General features: G+C 52.0%; 2 protein-coding genes across 4 annotated transcripts in view; both read left to right on the forward strand.

Moving 5' to 3' along the window:
* ZC3H18 (zinc finger CCCH-type containing 18) overlaps positions 1-9,623 on the forward strand; it is a 43,251-nt gene extending 33,628 nt beyond the window's left edge. For all 3 annotated transcript variants that reach the window (XM_068203167.1, XM_068203169.1, XM_068203168.1), the window contains 7 exons: positions 1,082-1,225; positions 1,834-1,986; positions 3,999-4,153; positions 4,670-4,866; positions 5,895-5,991; positions 8,055-8,151; positions 9,304-9,623. In XM_068203167.1, the coding sequence (XP_068059268.1) occupies positions 1,082-1,225; positions 1,834-1,986; positions 3,999-4,153; positions 4,670-4,866; positions 5,895-5,991; positions 8,055-8,151; positions 9,304-9,502 (1,042 nt within the window). In that variant the 3' untranslated portion in view covers positions 9,503-9,623. The remainder of the gene's footprint in view (positions 1-1,081; positions 1,226-1,833; positions 1,987-3,998; positions 4,154-4,669; positions 4,867-5,894; positions 5,992-8,054; positions 8,152-9,303) is intronic.
* A 7,723-nt stretch (positions 9,624-17,346) lies between these two features.
* Positions 17,347-18,899, forward strand: IL17C (interleukin 17C). Its single transcript, XM_068202775.1, has 3 exons — positions 17,347-17,475; positions 17,934-18,256; positions 18,362-18,899. Exons 1-3 carry the CDS (start codon positions 17,347-17,349, stop codon positions 18,609-18,611), a joined length of 702 nt encoding a protein of 233 aa, XP_068058876.1. The 3' UTR covers positions 18,612-18,899.
* The last annotated feature ends 301 nt before the right edge of the window (positions 18,900-19,200 follow it).

Below are 19,200 nucleotides of genomic sequence, written 5' to 3' on the forward strand. Positions count from 1 at the left end.
TCCCCAGCTGGTGGCTGTGAAATCAGTGCTGGGATGCTCCAGGGCCTGAGGGGGCTGTGGACAAGGGCCTGGAGGGACAGGTCACAGGGAATGGCTTCCCACTGCCGGAGAGCAGAGTTAGATGGGGTATCAGGGAGAAATCCTTCCCTGGGAGGGTGGGCAGCCCTGGCACAGGTGCCCAGCGCAGCTGTGGCTGCCCCTGGATCCCCTGGAAGTGCCCAAGGCCAGGTTGGACAGGGCTTGGAGCAGCCTGGGCTAGAGGAAGGTGTCCCTGCCCATGGCAGGGGGTGGAATATGATCTTCAAGGTGTTTCCAACCCAAAGCATTCCAGGATCCACACTTGGAGCAGTGTCCAGCTGTCAGAGCAGAGCTCCGAGCCCCGAATGGGGCAGCCCTGAGGAGCCAGAGCCATTCCCATCTCCTGCAGTGGGTGTTGGATGACACAGTGGTGTTCCCATCCAGTTTTCCACGGGGAACACAAGCCAAGGGACAGATCCAGGCACACACACAAGCTGTTTTGCACCCTCCTGATCTGTGTGCTGGAGTTAAAAAGGGAATTTTTGCATTTTCTGTGCACATTTCATCCTGAAGCCTGTGTGGCAGATTTTAAGCAGGTGTAAGTGTCTGGGATAAAAATGATGGAATTAAATGGATGAGAAACAACATTTCAACCTAATCTGTTTCAGGAGTTAATTTACAAGTCAAATATCTCCAAAATTGGCTGTTGTACAGTAATTTGTCTCTGAAAAGATGAATTGATTGAGCAAGTGAGGAACAAATCCCTTTAGGGAAATCTGTGCTGTTTGTGTTTTGGTGAAACAGCCAAGTGTTTGTAGCTTCAGGAATCGCATCAGGGCCAGGTTGGATGGGGTTTGGAGTTAACCTGGGATAGTGGAAGGTGTCCCATGGAATGGAGTGGAGTGGGATGATTTTTAAGGTCCCTTCCAGCCCAAACCATCCCAGGATTCCATAATCTCTAGAATATTAAACAGCAACAAACCAGAGCACATCATTTCTGAGGATGTCTGTGCTCTGTGCCCACCCCCTGGGATCACACACCTGAAAATTGTCGTTTTTCCAGGGAGAAATCTGTGAAGAAACTCACTGCCCTGCCAGTCCCTCAGCCACTCACAAAAATTACAGCAGCGGCCCCGGAGCCAGCCAAGGCAGGGGATAATCGGGAAGCAAGGAGGAAGGAACGTCAGACAAGGACTCCACCCAGGAGGTGAGAGATAGCGGGGTAGAGTGATGCTTGATCTCATGGGAGATCCTGAAAATCCCAGGTTTCTGTCTCCTGGAAGATCCAGCAAATCCCCGGAGTTCCAGTGTTCAGGGAGAAATCCATCTCCTGGGGCAGGGAGAGAAGGGGAAGAGAGCTGGAATGGTCCGGATCTGCCATGAGTGGCTCCTGCCTGTGGAGGCTGGGGGGAGGATGGAGTGGGTGGAATACAGGAAATGTGGCAAAATCGGGGTGGGAGTGGGGAAAAAGGCATTTTTGAGAGCTGCTGCTTGTGGGGGTGGCAGAGTGAGGAAAAAAGAACGTGTGGGATCTGTTTGGTGCCACACAGATCTGATGTGGTGGAGGGTCAGCAGCTGACCCACACTGACCACAAGGATATTGCCCACCACAGAACATCATTCCCAGGGGTGCTCCCCTCCACAGAACATCATTCCCAGCACATAAACTGGGAGAAGTGGTGGAGGGGGCCAGTCACCCCTCAGGGAGGGCTGGGCGTCAGTCAGAGGGTGCTGAGCTGGTTTTCTCTTGGGGTTCCCCCCACTCTCTTTGCCATTACAATTCTCATTCTGGGAGGGGTGTTTGCTGCCTTGCAGGAGGACCATCAGTGGCAGCATCAGTGGCAGTGCCAGCAGCTACAGCGGCTCCAGCTCCCGATCCAGGTCCTTGTCCCGGTCTCTCTCCAGATCTCATTCCAGATCATCCTCTGCCTCAGTCTCCCACTCTCCCTCTGGCTCAAGGAAATCCAGGTACAGCCCTGAGCCTTTGTGACCTTTATTTAACAGCAGAGATTGTGGCTGTTGTTCACAGGTTTGGTTTCTTTCAGTGGAAACTCTCTGTAGCTCCAGCAGCACCAGCTGCAGGCACCTGGGGGGTGGGACAAGCTTGGGTTTGTGGTACAGATCCCAAGTCCTGAATTGTGATGGGAATGCAGTAATGGAGAGGGCATGGAGTGATAGAACAAGATATAATGGCCTTAAACTGATAGAGGGGATATTTCAATGGGATACTTGGGAAAAATGCTTCCCTGTGAGGGTGAGGAGGCCCTGGCAAAAGTTGCCCAGAGAAGCTGTGGCTGCCCCATCCCTGGAAGTGTCCAAGGCCAATTTGGACAGGACTTGGATCAACCTGCTCTTTTGGGAGGTGTTGGGCTTGGAACTGGATGATCTTTAAGGTCCATTCCAGCCCAAACCATTCCATGATTCCCTGATATTTCCCTTGTGGTTTATTCAAGGAAACAATCCTGTCCCGTGTGTCCAAGTACCCATTTAACCTAAATGGTGACCAGAACAATCCCTTCTGGCCAGGGTGATCCCACATCCTAATTAAACTACAAATGAACAGTTTCAGGCTATGGAGCTTGGCTCTCCTGAGCCTCTCCTACCTCTCTTCCTGTGTGTCCTTAGGGAAGATGCTTGGCCTGTCAAGAAAGGTAGGTCAGAAAATCCCTAACAGGCCCAGCTAATGATGTTTTCCCTTTGCTGGCAAAGTTGCAGGTCCAGTTCCTTTGTGTTTAGCCCCAAGTGAACAGCTCCAAGACTGTTAGTCTGTGGGATGTGTAAACAACAAGCTCCTTCCAGCAAAGAAAAACAAACCACTCTCGAGTCATTCCTTCAGGTTTTTTTTCATCTCTTCACACAGAGGATTCCCTGAATCCTCACAGGCAGAGCCTTGAAACCCAACACTTCCCTGGCACATGGGTGTAAGAGTACTCCTGTGGTGTAAAACCAGTGGCTGGAGCAGGATTTGGCTCTGAGCAGCTGCAAATTCCCATCTGTGAACTCTGTGGAGCTCCGAGGTTCAACATCCGCATTATTTTACGGAAATCCGGGCTTGTTTACTCCGTGCTTGTCACATTCATCAGCTCAGCCTGGGGTGATGCAAGAGCTTCAGAGAGCACCAGGGCATGGATGGGAAATGTGAGCGCACTGGGGCTGCCTGTGCCACTCCTGCGGGAAGGGGGGAACGTGGGAAATGCACTGTGTGCCCACACCAGCTTTGCTGGGCCGGCCTGGTGGCCTGGAGGAGTTCCTGGCTTATCCTGGCACTGTTGGAGCAAGCCATGAGACCTCTCAGAACTCAGCTCCTGGTGCCAGGGGTAGAGGCTGCAGAGGGTTGGTCTGTGCTGAAGCTGCCACAGCCCCTTCAGTCATCCCAATGCAGCTTCCAGCCAGGAAGCCTGGGCCTTGCTGGCAGAGCAGGTTGGTGTGGTCAGAACAGGCTGAAGAGGCTGCCTGAATATTCATGGAGTGGGATGGTTTGGCTTGGAGAGGAGCTTAAAGCTCATCCAGTCCAACTCTCTGCCACCTTCCACCAGACCAGGTTGTTCCAACCCTGTCCAGCTTGGCTTTAACACTTCCTGGGATAGGCCCTGCCAGGAGATCTCCACCTTGGAAGCATCTCCCTGTCGTTATCAGTCATGACAGGGGACGTGTGCCAGCAGCAGAAACCCTGCCAGGGAACCCTTGCCCTGAGCTGTGACACTGACCTGGATGTGCCAGTGTGCACTCACTGCTTTCACTCCCTGTTTTCCTGGGCAAACAGTGACCTGTTCACACACTGCCTTAATCCTGGCTAGAAATAATCATTACTTTCTAGGCCTGCACCCCACAGCTTTGGGATTTTTCATACCACCAGCACCCCAGGACACACGGCCTTTGCGTGCCATTCCCTGTCGAGCTTCCCACTGTCCAGCCATGCAGGGAAATGCAAAAAGGCCTCGTTGCCTTCCTGGGTGTGACGAGCTGTTGGTTCTTGGCAGGTCCCTGAGCGTGAGCAGCGTCTCCTCCGTGTCCAGTGCCTCGTCCAGCAGCAGCTCCGTGCGCAGCGCCGACTCCGAGGACATGTACGCAGACCTGGCCAGCCCCGTGTCCTCGGCCAGCTCCCGCTCCCCCACCCCGGCCCAGCAGAAGAAAGGTACAGGCACCTGCTTTGCTGGGCTTGCATTCCCCTAGGGAGTCTTTGGAGAAGAAGGGAGGAGCAGAGATCCCTCCCTGGGATTACTCTGGGCTCCAGGAAAATCCTTGAGCAGAGGTGGCAGAGGAGCAGAGATCCTGTGGAGAAGGGAGGCTGTGGAGCAAATTTGCATCCACATCCTTCCATCCCTGTGCCTCTGGTTGTCTCATCCCCTTTCCTGCCTCTCCCTCACTCCTTGGAAGGTGATGTAAATCTGGACAACTCCAGTATCACTTTGCTCTTCCTCTGCTCGTTCCAGACCGTGGCAGAGTCTCTGGCAAAAGCCTTTTGTTCTTTGTCTTTTCTGTTGCTCTCTGTGGAAATGCTGGTTTCCTGAGTCCCTTAACCTCGTGTCCACGAGCTGAGTTAACTGCTGTGGGCTTTTCCCATCCCTGGAGCAGCATCCTCTTGCCCAAAGGGAGAGCAGGCAACAGGAGTCATTCCCAAGTGACCACTTGTGCTCTCTGCTTTCAACAGGAAAGTCAAAAAAAGAAGACAGTGCTAAAGAGGAGAAGAGGAAACGGGATGTGCCCGCCCAGCTCCTGAAATCAGCCAAGCCCACCCCGGGAAGCAAATCCCAGCAGCTGCCCCAGGGCCAGCAGCCCTCGGCCCCCCAGGCACAGCAGGGCAGCTTCAGCGGGCACAAGGAGATCAAACTGACGCTCCTGAACAAGGTGGGAATCCCTGGTGGCTGGCGGATCCGGGCGGGAGGGGGATGGATCCAGGCGGGAGGGGGATGGATCTGGTCAGGAGGGGGATGGATCCGGGCGGGAAGGGAGCTCCAGGCTCGGTGTTGGGATGAGCTCAGCCGGGAAGCTCTGGGGCTGGCTTGGAGGGCAGCACACAGAACCAGTCTGGCAGCACACACCCTGTGGTGGCTTCACTTTGGGACTGTGTTGGCGGCTTCCCTGCGGCACATTCCTGCTGCAGCTTCCAGGCTCTTCCCCGCTTGCTCGAAGGTCCCGCGTGTGCCGGGGCCTTTCCCCTGGGAGATGCTCTGTGCCACGCCAGAGCGGGCTGGGAACAGCTGGCACAGAGTCCGGAGGGAGAAGGGGCAGGTGATGAGCTCCTGGGGTGCCCACCTGGCTCTTCCCCTCCGCCCTGATCCCGCTGCCCCGGTTCGGAGCCCTCGGCGCAGATCCCAACCCGCAGCATGTGTGGGGGAGTTGGGCCTCGTGGGGTTTGCTGCTGGGGCAGGGTGTTGGCCCCATCACGTGGGCAGGTTCCTGTTTTTGATATTTTGCTCTGCCAGCCCAAATTCCCCGGCGCAGTCTGAGGCTGCAGATTTCTCTACTTCCCTGTGCTCTGACGTGAGGAGGCTTTATCAGAGGCAGGAAGCTGCTCCAGAGGGAGGAGTGTGCAGTGACACATGACAGCCTGGAAAAGGCACGGCTCCACATGCCTCCTTCACATCTGCTATCCTTGGTGCTGCTGGGGGAAAAAAACATCCCAAAAAGCTGCTCTTTTCCTGTTCCTACTCTGAAATTAGTACAGCCTTAACCCCAGTGCAGGGGGGTGTTGCTGTTGGCTCCTGGTGGTTGGGAATTAGGTGGATTCAGGGATGGCCGGGACTGGTGTGTGCAGGGTTTATTGAGAAAGGTGTTTGCAGGAGGCAGGCAGCACATCCCAGAGAATGGCTGTGCCTGTTTCCCTCTCCAGAGGGAAGTGGCTGCTCAGCTCCATTGTTTTAATTCCATTGCAGGCAGCTGACAAAGGAAGCAGGAAGAGATACGAGCCAGCAGACAAAGAGAGGCCAACCTCTCCTCCAGCCAAACGGGCCAACCTGTCACCTGACAGAGGTGAGGCATCCTCCAGCCCGGGCTCCTGCTTTCCGACAGCTGGAAAGAGCCTTTGCAGTCATCCCAAAACCTCAGAGCGGGATTGCCACCATCCTGCTGCAAAAACACAGCGGAGCTGAGGCCCTGGGCAGGCCAGTGCCAGCCTTGCCACACTGTCCCAGGGGCACATTGTGCCCAGTGTGACTCCATTGTGTCCCTGTGAGTCTTGTCCAAAAAAAACCACCCCTTGGCTTTGAAGACAGGGAGTTCTCACCTCCACATCCACCCCAGGGCCTCCTGCTCGCTGCTGCTGGCCTTGCATGTGGCTGTGGAAAACAGGTTTAGGTTGGAAATTAGGAAATACTTTTTCCCAGAAAGGAACAGACTGTCAGGGGGGAGTCCCCGTCCCTGGAAGTGTTCCAAAAACATGTGGATGTGGCACTTGGGGACAGGGTTAGAGGTGGCCATGGTGGTGCTGGGCTAAAGGTTGGATTGGATGATGTTGAAGATCATTTCCAAACCTCAGCCACTCCAGGATTCTGAGTCACAGGAGTTTCCTTTAGTGCATCCCGGAGTTTTCCCGGGGGAGCTGTCCCTACCAGCCAGGCTGGTGCTTCGAAAGGCTGGGCTGGAGGGAGGGATGCAATCCATGCCTGCCTGCATCAGCCAGCCTGGGACACGAGCTGATTGCCCCACCTCTGGGTGACACAACTGCCCTGGATGTTTAGAAAGACCTGGCCTTTCCAGGTGTTCTCCTGGGCCTCAGTCCTCCCCAGCAGCAGGAACAGCTCGGGAAACGGAGCTGGCAGCCACAGGCAGGGACCTCAGTGCCACCCTCCAGCCTTTGCTGTGGCTGCCAAGAGGCAGAGGGGGTGGGGGGGAGTTGGCAGCCAGAGGTGGCTGCTGGTGACGTCGGAGCTGCCACGTGATGTTGTTTTCCCTGGTGGCTCAGCCGTAGGTGGATCTTGTTGACTCTGGGTGCCAGCCAGCAGAAGGTCTGTGCTAATAACCTGCAAGGTTCACCTCCTGCAAGGGCAGCCTGCAAGGGACTGCCCGAGGTTGAAGTTCACTGGGGTCTGGTTCACACACGAGTGACAGGGCCAGGCCAGCACACTTTCTAGACACAACTTGATGTCATCCTCGGCTTTTTGTTAAAAAGCAGTTTTTGAGCTGTAGCAAATCGTAGAAGCACAGATTGGTTTGGGCTGGAAGGGACTGAAGACCAGGGACACCTTCCAGTACCCCCAGGTTGCTCCAAGCCCCATCCAGCCTGGCCTTGAACACTTCCAGGGATGGGGAGTCGGAGGCACGGAGCCCCAAATCCAACGGCAAAGGTGCCCTTGGCTGAGTTGTGGCTGAGCCCCTCAGCATCCCAGCACCAAACTGGTCAGTGGTGGTGGCTGAGTGTGTCACCTGCTCTGTGACCTGCACCTGTGGGCTGAGGCTGTCCCAGTTCCATCCTCAGGAGCAGAGGGATGCCCTGGCACACACAGGGGATGCCACCACGAGGCACTGGGCACCCTTGCTGCTCCAGCTGAGGTCAGTGCAGGGCAGCAGCTCCACAGGCTGCCTTCCAGGTGGAATTCCCTCTCTGTTCCTGGGATAACCCAGCTGCTCCCCAGCATCCCTGAGTGCCCAGGGCAGCTCTGTTGGGGCAGGGCCTGGCAGCTGAGCCGTGCTGAACAAACACGGGGGTGCTGCTGCCTCGGGGGAGGCCCCGCTGGCTCCGAAAGCAGCAGAGCTGCCCTCACCTGTCACTGCTGCAGCCAGTGCACCCTGTGACCCGCCAGGGCAGAGCCAGCAGCTCTGCAGGCACCAAATGCCACGGGAGAGCCTTATTCCAGCAGCTGGAGGGTGAAGAAGGGCTGATGGAAGGTGGTGTGTACAGGTGACTGCGGGGCACAGCCCTGCCTCCTTCTCTGCTCCCCCAGGGCTGCAGGGGGCACACAGTGAGGCTTTTCCAGCTGCTGCTGGACTTGGCTTTTTTTTTTGGCACGACGTGGTCAATCGGTGCAGGCAGGGGGTGGCCTGTGCCTTGGTGCCAAGCAGGAACATGAAGGAATGTCCTTTTCCTCTCCCACCAGGCTCTCGCGATAGGAAGGCGACCGGGAGACTCTCATCCCCCAAACAGGAACGGCAGCGGGGCCAGAACCCAAAACCTTCCCCTGCACAGGCAGACAGGTGAGTGCTGCTGCTTCTGCTGGGCCTCACACCCCTCCAGGGCCTGCAGCCCAGCTCCTGCAGGGGCTCCGGCCCTGCTCCAGGCGCTCCCCGGCTCTCCCAGGCTGGCAGTTCCAGTTGCCATGGAGCACAGCACGAGGAAGGACGCGGAGCTGCCTGGGCAGGTGCCGGGGTGCCAGGGCTTCGTGCAGAGCCTCCAGCTGGGCCATTCCAGCTGGGAGAAGAGCAGGAGTGCCAGGAGCCAAGTGGGTGAGGAATGAGCTCAGCCAGTGCCTCTGCAGCTCGTTAGCACGGTGTTAATGAGCACCAGAGTGCAACCCCTTGTCCCCCTGCCCAGCTCCTCCTGGCACCCGGTTCCAGTGCCTGATTCCCCTTTTCCCGGCCTGGCACACCCTCAGCTGCTCCCCTTGCTGCTGTGGCTTTTTCAGCTGTGTCCCCTGCGTGGGACAGAGCAGTGACAGCCCTGGCTTTGCACCTTCCCATGCTGGTGCCAGGTGACCAGCTCAGCCAAACTCCTGGCAGGCTGTGCCTGCTGCAGTGCTGGGAATATCCCCGTGCAGGACTGGATGTGTGGCTCTGGGGGCTCGAGGGTTGTGGATCCTCTCCAAGCATCTCTGGGGGCAAACATCACAGGGAAGGGGCTGAAGGATTTGGGATTGAGGGGATGCTCCAGGGCTGCTCTCTCCTCTGGGTCTCACTGCAGCCACGAGCTGGCACTGAGTTTAATCCTGGGAATCCCCATGGAATGGCTGGTTTTTTACTGTTTAAGCCAGTTTTCAACCCAAGGCCTCCTCCTGTCTCCCAACCTCTTTTCTCCCACCTGCTGCTAGAGCCATGTGTTACATGTGGCACTTCCTGGTATTTTAGTTCAGCTCAGAAATCAGGGAGAAATCCTTCCCTGGGAGGGTGCTGATGCCCTGGCACAGGATGCCCAGAGAAGCTGTGCCTGCCCCTGGATCCCTGGCAGTGCCCAAGGCCAGGCTGGAGCACCCCGTGGTAGTGATAAGAGGAAAGAGATGGAATTTGTGTGAGAAAGGACCTTAAAACCCATGATTCAACGTGGCCAGTGGGGCTCAGTGCACTTTGGGATTCCCTCAGAGCCTTTGGGCCGTTCCCAGCTCCTCTCACTGCCACCTCCCTCTCTCCCTGCAGGAAACGCCAGCTGTCCCCTCAGTCCAAGAGCTCCAGCAAAGTCACGAGCGTGCCGGGCAAGGGCTCGGAGCCGGGCCCTGCGGCTGCCAAGGGCAGCAAATCCAGCACCCTGTCCCGGCGCGAGGAGCTCCTGAAGCAGCTCAAGGCGGTGGAAGACGCCATCGCCCGCAAACGGGCCAAAATCCCGGGAAAAGTATAGTGGGCCGTGCCCCGTAGTGACTGCTGATGTTTTTATAAATAGTGGGGAAAGGCGGCCGCTTTGGGATTTTGCAGTTCCTCGTCTTCATTTTGGCCGCGGTTCTTTTTAAGAAAAAAAAAAAAAAAAACAAAACAAAAAAACAAAAAACCAAACCCACACACACAAAGAAAATTAAGGAAGTTTTTGTCCGGCCGGGAAAAGCCCGCGACGAACGGCTCCGGGAGGGCTCCGGGGCCGTGTAAATTCTGCACAGAGGACTCCGGCCCCGTGGGATGCTCCCACCTCTCCTGTGTCCCCTCTCCTCTTTGCTAGCCTCGAGTTGTATTCTCCTAGTTAGCCCTGCTGTGTGTTGAGTGTCTTCAGCAATGCAGTTCTAGTCCCGTGTGCCGAGAGAGCCGAAAACTGCTGTGAACTGCTGGCAGCACCCCTCCTCCCCCAGGAAAAATGATATATATATATATTCCTGCTCAGTCCCCTCGGGAGTGCCCTGTCGTTTCCTTGGAGCAGGGCATCGGTTCAGTTGATTGCCCAGGAGCCCTGCAGGTGTTGTGGGCGTGTCTGTCTGCCAGGAGGGTCCTTCTTCCTTTGGCTTTTCCTTTTTTTTTTGGTTTTGTTTTGTTTTGTTTCGGTTTCTTTTTTTTTTTTTTCCTTTATTTTTTCTTTTTTTTTCTTTTTTTTTTTTTTTTTTTTTTTGGAGGGATCTCCCTGAAATAAAATATTTTGATAACCAATTTTACCTTTTCCTGCTCTTCTCTGCATCCTCCCTTGCCTTGGGTGGGAGGGGGTATGTACCCCTCACTTTGGGGGTTTTTGGGGCAGGAGCAGCAAAGGCTGCTCTGTTTCCTGGGGCAGCACCCAGTGTGAAACCAGTGTCCCACTGGTGTGTGACTGGGGGGCTCTGCCCTGCCTGGCATCAGGGGGTCCCTCTGGTAAATGCCCCTAATTTAGAGAGCAGTGTTCGTGGGCCCTGAGCATCCCAAAGGATTTCCCAGTATGGAACCAGTATCCTACTGGTGTGAAGTGTTAGTGGGGGGCATCACCTGGGGTACCTCTGCCAGACCCCTCTCATTCAGAGACCAGTTTTGGGGTCCCTGGGATTTCCCATCCTCCAGCCCTGCTCCTTGTTCCCAGCACAAAACCAGTATCCCAGGGGTGCTGCTGGAGGCCACTGGGCCATCCTGGAGGGGTGATGGCAGCCCTTGAGCCCTTCCCAGGGTTGCCCAATTTGGGATTTCTGCCCGGGAATGCGCTGGTGATCTCACGGTGCCGGTGACGCAACGGGGGCACAGCCTGGGGGATGCCCGTCCCCGTGTCACCAGGACACCCCTTCCCACCTCCCTCCCGAGCCTCTGGAGCTGCGAGGCGCCCGTGTTCCCGGCTGGCACACGTGGGGCGCAGAAGGAAGTGCCGGCCCGCGGGGAGGAGGAAGGCACCTGGAGCTGGAGTTTCCAGGTGTGTGCACATCACCTGCCCGGCCCTATAAAAAGGCGGCGGCGGCGGCGGCGCTGCCACTCGGCCGCCTCATCCCCGGGGCTGCACTTCCCAAGGGTCCCCTCCAGTTCTGGCGTGGTCCCTTGCCCAGATTCGGGCGTGTTCCCTCCGCCGCCCCAGCCCCAATTCCGGCGTGGTCCCGCAACACCGGGCTGATGGTAACGTGGGGTGCGGGGGGCTGGGGGGAGAAGGTGTGGGGTGGGAGGGGGTGTGGAGTGTGAGTGTGTCATGGGGGGGTTCTCTGAGTGTGCAATGAGTGTGTTACACACCCTGTGCACAGCCCTGAGTGTGTGTGAGTGTGAGTGTGTCATGGGGGGGTTCTCTGAGTGTGCAATGAGTGTGTTACACACCCTGTGCACAGCCCCGAGTGTGTATGAGTGTGAGTGTGTCATGGGGGGGTTCTCTGAGTGTGCAATGAGTGTGTTACACACCCTGTGCACAGCCCTGAGTGTGTGTGAGTGTGAGTGTGTCATGGGGGGGTTCTCTGAGTGTGTTACACACCCTGTGCACAGCGCTGAGTGTGTAATGTGTGTGTGTTACACAACCTGTGCACAGCCCTGAGTGTGTGTGAGTGTGAGTGTGTCATGGGGGGGTTCTCTGAGTGTGCAATGAGTGTGTTACACACCCTGTGCACAGCCCCGAGTGTGTATGAGTGTGAGTGTGTCATGGGGGGGTTCTCTGAGTGTGTAATGAGTGTGTTACACACCCTGTGCACAGCCCTGAGTGTGTGTGAGTGTGAGTGTGTCATGGGGGGTTCTCTGAGTGTGCAATGAGTGTGTTACACACCCTGTGCACAGCCCTGAGTGTGTGTGAGTGTGAGTGTGTCATGGGGGGGTTCTCTGAGTGTGTTACACACCCTGTGCACAGCGCTGAGTGTGTAATGTGTGTGTGTTACACAACCTGTGCACAGCCCTGAGTGTGTGTGAGTGTGAGTGTGTCATGGGGGGGTTCTCTGAGTGTGTAATGCGTGTGTTACACACCCTGTGCACAGCGCTGAGTGTGTAATGTGTGTGTGTGTTACACACCCTGTGCACAGCCCTGTGTAATTTATGTGTGTGTTACACACCCTGTGCACAGCCCTGAGTGTGTAATGAGTGTGTTACACACCCTGTGCACAGCTCTGTGTAATTTATGTGTGTGTTACACAGCCTGTGCACAGCTCTGTGTAATTTATGTGTGTGTGTTACACACCCTGTGCACAGCCCTGTGTAATTTATGTGTGTGTTACACACCCTGTGCACAGCCCTGAGTGTGTAATGTGTGTGTTACACACCCTGTGCACAGCTCTGTGTAATTTATGTGTGTGTTACACACCCTGTGCACAGCCCTGAGTGTGTAATGAGTGTGTTACACACCCTGTGCACAGCTCTGTGTAATTTATGTGTGTGTTACACACCCTGTGCACAGCTCTGTGTAATTTATGTGTGTGTGTTACACACCCTGTGCACAGCTCTGTGTAATTTATGTGTGTGTTACACACCCTGTGCACAGCTCTGTGTAATTTATGTGTGTGTGTTACACACCATGTGCACAGCCCTGTGTAATTTATGTGTGTGTGTGTGTGTGTGTGTGTGTTACACACCCTGTGCACAGCCCTGAGTGTGTAATGAGTGTGTTACACACCCTGTGCACAGCTCTGTGTAATTTATGTGTGTGTGTTACACACCATGTGCACAGCCCTGTGTAATTTATGTGTGTGTTACACACCCTGTGCACAGCTCTGTGTAATTTATGTGTGTTACACACCCTGTGCACAGCTCTAAGTGTGTAATGAGTGTGTTACACACCCTGTGCACAGCCCTGTGTAATTTATGTGTGTGTTACACACCCTGTGCACAGCTCTGTGTATTTTATGTGTGAATTACACACCATGGGTGTATTTTATGTGTGAATTACACACCATGGGTGTATTTTATGTGGGAATTACACACCATGGGTGTATTTTACGTGTGAATTACACACCATGGGTGTATTTTACGTGTGAATTACACACCATGGGTGTATTTTATGTGGGAATTACACACCATGGGTGTATTTTATGTGGTGTTACACACCCGTGCAGGGCTCTGTGTGTGTATTTTACATGTGTGTTACACACCCTGTGTGTATTTTATGTATTACACACCACGTGTGTGTTTTATGTGTGTGCATTTTAAGTGTGTGTTTTATGTGTGTGTGCTTCATGTGTGTGTATTTTATGTGTATTTTATATGTGTGTTTTATGTGTGTGTGTTTTATTGTGTGTATTTTATATGTGTGTATTTTATGTGTATTTTATGTGTGTGTATTTTATGTGTGTGTATTTTGTGTGTGTGTATTTTATGTGTGTGCATTTTATATGTGTGTATTTTGTGTGTGTGTATTTTATGTGTATTTTATGTGTATTTTATATGTGTGTATTTTATGTGTGTGTATTTTGTGTGTGTGTATTTTATGTGTGTATTTTATGTGTGTGTATTTTGTGTGTGTGTATTTTATGTGTATTTTATGTGTATTTTATGTGTGTGTGTTTTATGTGTGTATTTTATGTGTGTGTATTTTGTGTGTGTGCATTTTATGTGTATTTTATGTGTATTTTATGTGTGTGTATTTTGTGTGTGTGTATTTTATGTGTGTATTTTATGTGTGTGTATTTTATGTGTATTTTATGTGTATTTTATGTGTATTTTATGTGTGTGTATTTTGTGTGTGTGTATTTTATGTGTGTGTTTTATGTGTGTCCATTTTATGTGTGTGTATTTTATGTGTATTTTATGTGTTTGTATTTTATGTGTATTTTATGTGTGCATTTTATGTGTGTGTATTTTTTGTGTGTGTTTTATGTGTGTATTTTATGTGTGTGTGCTTCATGTGTGTGTATTTTATGTGTGTTTTATGTGAGTGTGTTTTATATGTGTGTATTTTATGTGTATTTTATATGTGTGTATTTTATGTGTGTGTATTTTGTGTGTGTGTATTTTATGTGTATGTATTTTATGTGTGTGTATTTTATGTGTATTTTATGTGTATTTTGTGTGTGTGTATTTTATGTGTGTTTTATGTGTGTCCATTTTATGCTGTGTTTCCCTGTGTGTGTCTGTGTGTGCACACCTGTGCCCAGGTGTGCGGGTGTGTAAAACCCAGCTCCGGGGTGGGCACACCTGTGTCAGTGCTCTGTGTGTGTTTAGCTGCATTTATACATATTTATATATATTTATATGTATTTATATGTATTTATTTCCATGTCACTGTTGTGTGCCTGTGTTTATCTGTGTTTATTTCTATTTATATATATTTATATATGTTTATTTCCGTGTCAGTGCTGTGTCTGTCTGTATGTATCTCTATTTATATATATTTATATATTTTATATTTATATATATAAATATATATCTATTGCCATGTCAGCGCTGTCTGTATGTATCTCTATTTATATATATTTATATATTTTTTTATTTATATATATAAATATATATCTATTGCCATGTCAGCGCTGTGTCTGTCTGTATGTATCTCTATTTATATATATTTATTTCCATGTCATGCTGTGTGTGTGAGTGCGCATGGCTGCTCTGTGCCGTGTCTGTGTTTATCTGTATTGATATGTATTTTTGACATATTTAGATTTGATTTTATATCTATTTATTGGTGTTTCTATCCGTGGCTGGCATGGGTGTGGGAGCACAGCCCACAGCTGTCCCTGTCCCGTGTGTGTGCACTCTCAACACAGGTTTTTATTTATTACTGCAGGGACGATATTTCATATTCGGTTACATTCCCTTTCATGTCATTTATATTCGATTGGATGTTCTTTTTAGTTGTTATTTTCATTTTCTATTCTATTTTCATTTTCTATGTGTATTTAGGCGCTCTATTTCTTTTGCTTTATCCTTTTCCTTACATTGTCTATTCCTCTATATATTTACTTTCTTCTTTGCAGTAATATTGATTTCATACACTTACATTTAAAAACATTTAAGTACAAAATATTTATCTATTTTATATTTATATATAAAATATGATATACATTTATATTTATACATTTTGTAATATATTTTACATGTTTATATAAATATATATATTTATATTTATATATTGTAATATATTTTTATATTTATATAAATATACATATATATTTATATGTATATATTATATGTATATATTTTGTAATATATTTTATATGTTTATATAAATATAAATATATATTTATATTTATATATTTTGTAATATGTTTTATATATTTATATATTTATAAATATATAAATATAATTATATATTACATAATATAATATATATCTTTTTTTTCTAAAAAGATATATATCTTTTTTTCTAAATATATATTTATATATATAAATATAAATATTTATATATATTAATTATATTTTTCTATGTAATTATTATTTATATTATATATATTATATAATTTATATATTTTATATATATAATATATATTTATATATTTATATATATTAATTATATATTTCTATATAGTTATTATTTATATTATATATTTATATATTTATATATTTATTAAATATATTTTATATATTTATATATTTATAAAGATATAAATATATTTTATAAATATATTTCTATTTCTATTTGTTTCTAATTATATATTAGGAATAGAATAGAAATACAGAAATAGAAATAGCTCTCGCTGGATGTAGACGCAGCTAGCTGGAGATAGAAATAGAGATATACGAGATATATGGATAAGCAGATTGAGATAGATATAGATATAGATGTATGGCTCGTTGGTTACAGACGCATAGGCATCGATACGAGACAGATGAACACAGGTACAGACATGGGAACACCTCGACAGCGACACGCGGAGACAGAGACAGAGACAGAAACAGAGAGAGAGACAGACAGAGAGAGAGACAGAGACAGAGAGAGAGACAGAGACAGAGACAGAGACAGAGACAGAGACAGAGACAGAGAGAGAGACAGAGACAGAGACAGAGACAGAGACAGAGAGAGACAGAGACAGAGACAGAGACAGAGACAGAGACAGAGACAGAGAGAGAGACAGACAGAGAGAGAGACAGAGACAGAAACAGAGACAGAGAGAGAGTGAGAGACAGAGAGAGACAGAGACAGAGACAGAGACAGAGACAGAGACAGAGACAGAGACAGAGACAGAGACAGAGAGAGACAGAGACAGAGACAGAGACAGAGACAGAGAGAGACAGAGACAGAGACAGAGACAGAGACAGAGACAGAGACAGAGAGAGAGACAGACAGAGAGAGAGACAGAGACAGAAACAGAGACAGAGAGAGAGTGAGAGACAGAGAGAGACAGAGACAGAGACAGAGACAGAGACAGAGACAGAGACAGAGACAGAGACAGAGAGAGACAGAGACAGAGACAGAGACAGAGAGAGACAGAGACAGAGACAGAGACAGAGACAGAGACAGAGAGAGACAGAGACAGAGAGAGAGACAGAGACAGAGACAGAGACAGAGACAGAGACAGAGACAGAGACAGAGACAGAGACAGAGAGAGACAGAGACAGAGACAGAGACAGAGAGAGAGAGACAGAGACAGAGACAGAGACAGAGACAGAGACAGAGACAGAGACAGAGACAGAGAGAGACAGAGAGAGACAGAGAGAGAGAGAGAGACAGAGACAGAGAGAGACAGAGACAGAGAGAGAGACAGAGACAGAGACAGAGAGAGACAGAGACAGAGACAGAGACAGAGAGAGAGAGACAGAGACAGAGACAGAGAGAGACAGAGAGAGAGAGACAGAGACAGAGACAGAGAGAGAGAGACAGAGACAGAGAGAGAGAGACAGAGACAGAGAGAGAGACAGAGACAGAGACAGAGACAGAGACAGAGACAGAGAGCGAGAGAGACAGACAGAGAGAGAGACAGAGAGAGACAGAGACAGAGACAGAGAGACAGAGACAGAGAGAGACAGAGACAGAGACAGAGACAGAGACAGAGACAGAGACAGAGAGACAGAGACAGAGAGAGAGAGACAGAGACAGAGAGAGAGACAGAGACAGAGACAGAGACAGAGACAGAGAGAGAGAGAGACAGACAGAGAGAGAGACAGAGAGAGACAGAGACAGAGACAGAGAGACAGAGACAGAGAGACAGAGACAGAGAGAGACAGAGACAGAGACAGAGACAGAGACAGAGACAGAGACAGAGACAGAGACAGAGACAGAGACAGAGAGAGAGACAGAGAGAGACAGAGACAGAGAGAGAGAGAGAGACAGAGACAGAGACAGAGACAGAGAGAGACAGAGACAGAGCGAGGAAAATGTGGGGATGCTCTGGGGACGCGGAGACCCCAGGCACCCACAGGTACCGGGACAGAGAGGGCTTGTGCCAGTGGGAAACAGACAACGGGCAGGAAATGGAGAAACACGCGGACACGCGGCTGGCACTGCCACCGTGCCGTGTGCCTGGCACCGCCACTGCCACCGCCACTGCCACTGCCACCGCCACTGCCACTGCCACTGCCACCGCCACTGCCACTGCCACCGTGCCGTGTGCCTGCCACTGCCACCGCCACCGCCACTGCCACTGCCACTGTCACTGCCACTGACACCGCAACTGCCACCGTGCCGTGTGCCTGGCACTGCCACTGCCACTGTGCTGTGTGTGTCTGGCACTGCCACTGGCACTTGCATTGCCACTGTGCTGTGTGTGCCTGTCCCCTCGGGTGTCACTGTCATTGTCACTGTCACCGTGCTGTGTGTGCCTGTCCCTGTCCCCGTGCTGTGTGTGCCTGTCCCTGTCACTGTCCCTGTGCCCTGTGTGCCTGTCCCTGTAACTGTCACTGTGCCGTGTGTCACTGTCCCTGTGCCCTGTGTGCCTGTCCCTGTCCCTGTGCCCTGTGTGCCTGTCCCCGCGTGTCCCTGTCCCTGTGCCGTGTGTGCCTGTCCCTGTGCCCTGTGTGCCTGTCCCCGCGGTGTCCCTGACGCTGTGCTGTCCCCACAGGGCTGGCTGTGTGTCCTGGCCCTGCTGGCGGCGCTGGGGCAGTGCCGGGGGCTGCGGCGCCCCGGGGGCGGCTCCGCGCCCTCCGCCGTGCGCTGCTACAGCGGGGCCGAGCTGGGGGACGAGGCTCCGGCGCAGCTGCTGGGCCGCAGCCTGCGCTGGGACCGCCACGTGTCCGTGCAGCTGGTGCCGCAGCTGGAGCGGCTGGAGGCCGGCGGGGCCCGGCGGCTGCGGCGGCAGCGCCCGCTCGGCTGCCCCGCGCTGTCGCTGCGCGCCGGGCTCCGCAGCGAGCCCCACGAGCGCTCCATCTCCCCGTGGCGCTACCGGTGAGTGCCGCACACCCCGCGCGTCCCTTTCCCGCCCTCTCCGCTGGGCGATGCCAGCCGCGTGGAGCTGGTGGCTCACTGGAAGGTGCCGCCGTGTCCCCGCAGCATCGACGAGGACGAGAACCGCTACCCGCGCAAGCTGGCCTTCGCCGAGTGCCTGTGCAGCGGCTGCGTGGACGTGAAAACCGGCCGGGAGACGACGTCGCTCAACTCGGTGACCATCCACCAGACCATGCTGGTGCTGCGGCGCAAGCCGTGCCCGCGGCCCGCGGGGCCGGGGCTGGTGGCGCTGGAGGTGGATTACATCCGAGTGCCCGTGGGCTGCACCTGCGTCCTGCCCCGCACGGCGCGCTGAGCCCGCCCCGGTGGCCGTGTCCCCCCGCCCGTGCTTGTTTTAGAGCACCCGACCCCGCCAGGGTGTCCCCTGCCCTGGTTATTTATGAGTTATTTATGAGCCTTGCTGCCGGGGGGCTTTTTGTACCCTCTATTTATTGGTGACCCCCCCCCCAGCCACGGCTGTGACTCCAGGGCCAGCATGGCCCCACGGCCAGACCCTGTGAGTGCTGCACTCACTGGTTATTTATTCCCCCCTAAAAGGTATTTATTGTCTCCTTCCTAGTGCTATTTAATGCTGCAAATAAAAGCTAACAGCTCCTGGCACAGTCCTTGCTCTGTTCCCAGCCAGGGCATTGGGATGCTGGGAACTGGGGCACAGGGACAGGGGCACATCCGTGGGCAATGCCCAGCTGTGGGACACCCCTGAGGCCCTGCACGGCGGGCAGAGCACCAGTGCAGCAGGGCAGGATGAACTGGGAGGTGATGGGGAGGGCGGCAGGGCACGGGGGTGCCCCACACCCCCAGCCCTGGCACCCCGACACCCACACCTTTCCCACGGCTCTGCCCCCGGGCACCACATCCCATGGAGCTGGTGCCACCTGCCAGGG

The sequence above is a fragment of the Anomalospiza imberbis genome, chromosome 12 (genome assembly GCF_031753505.1).
Source record: "Anomalospiza imberbis isolate Cuckoo-Finch-1a 21T00152 chromosome 12, ASM3175350v1, whole genome shotgun sequence".
Classification (NCBI taxonomy): domain Eukaryota; kingdom Metazoa; phylum Chordata; class Aves; order Passeriformes; family Viduidae; genus Anomalospiza; species Anomalospiza imberbis.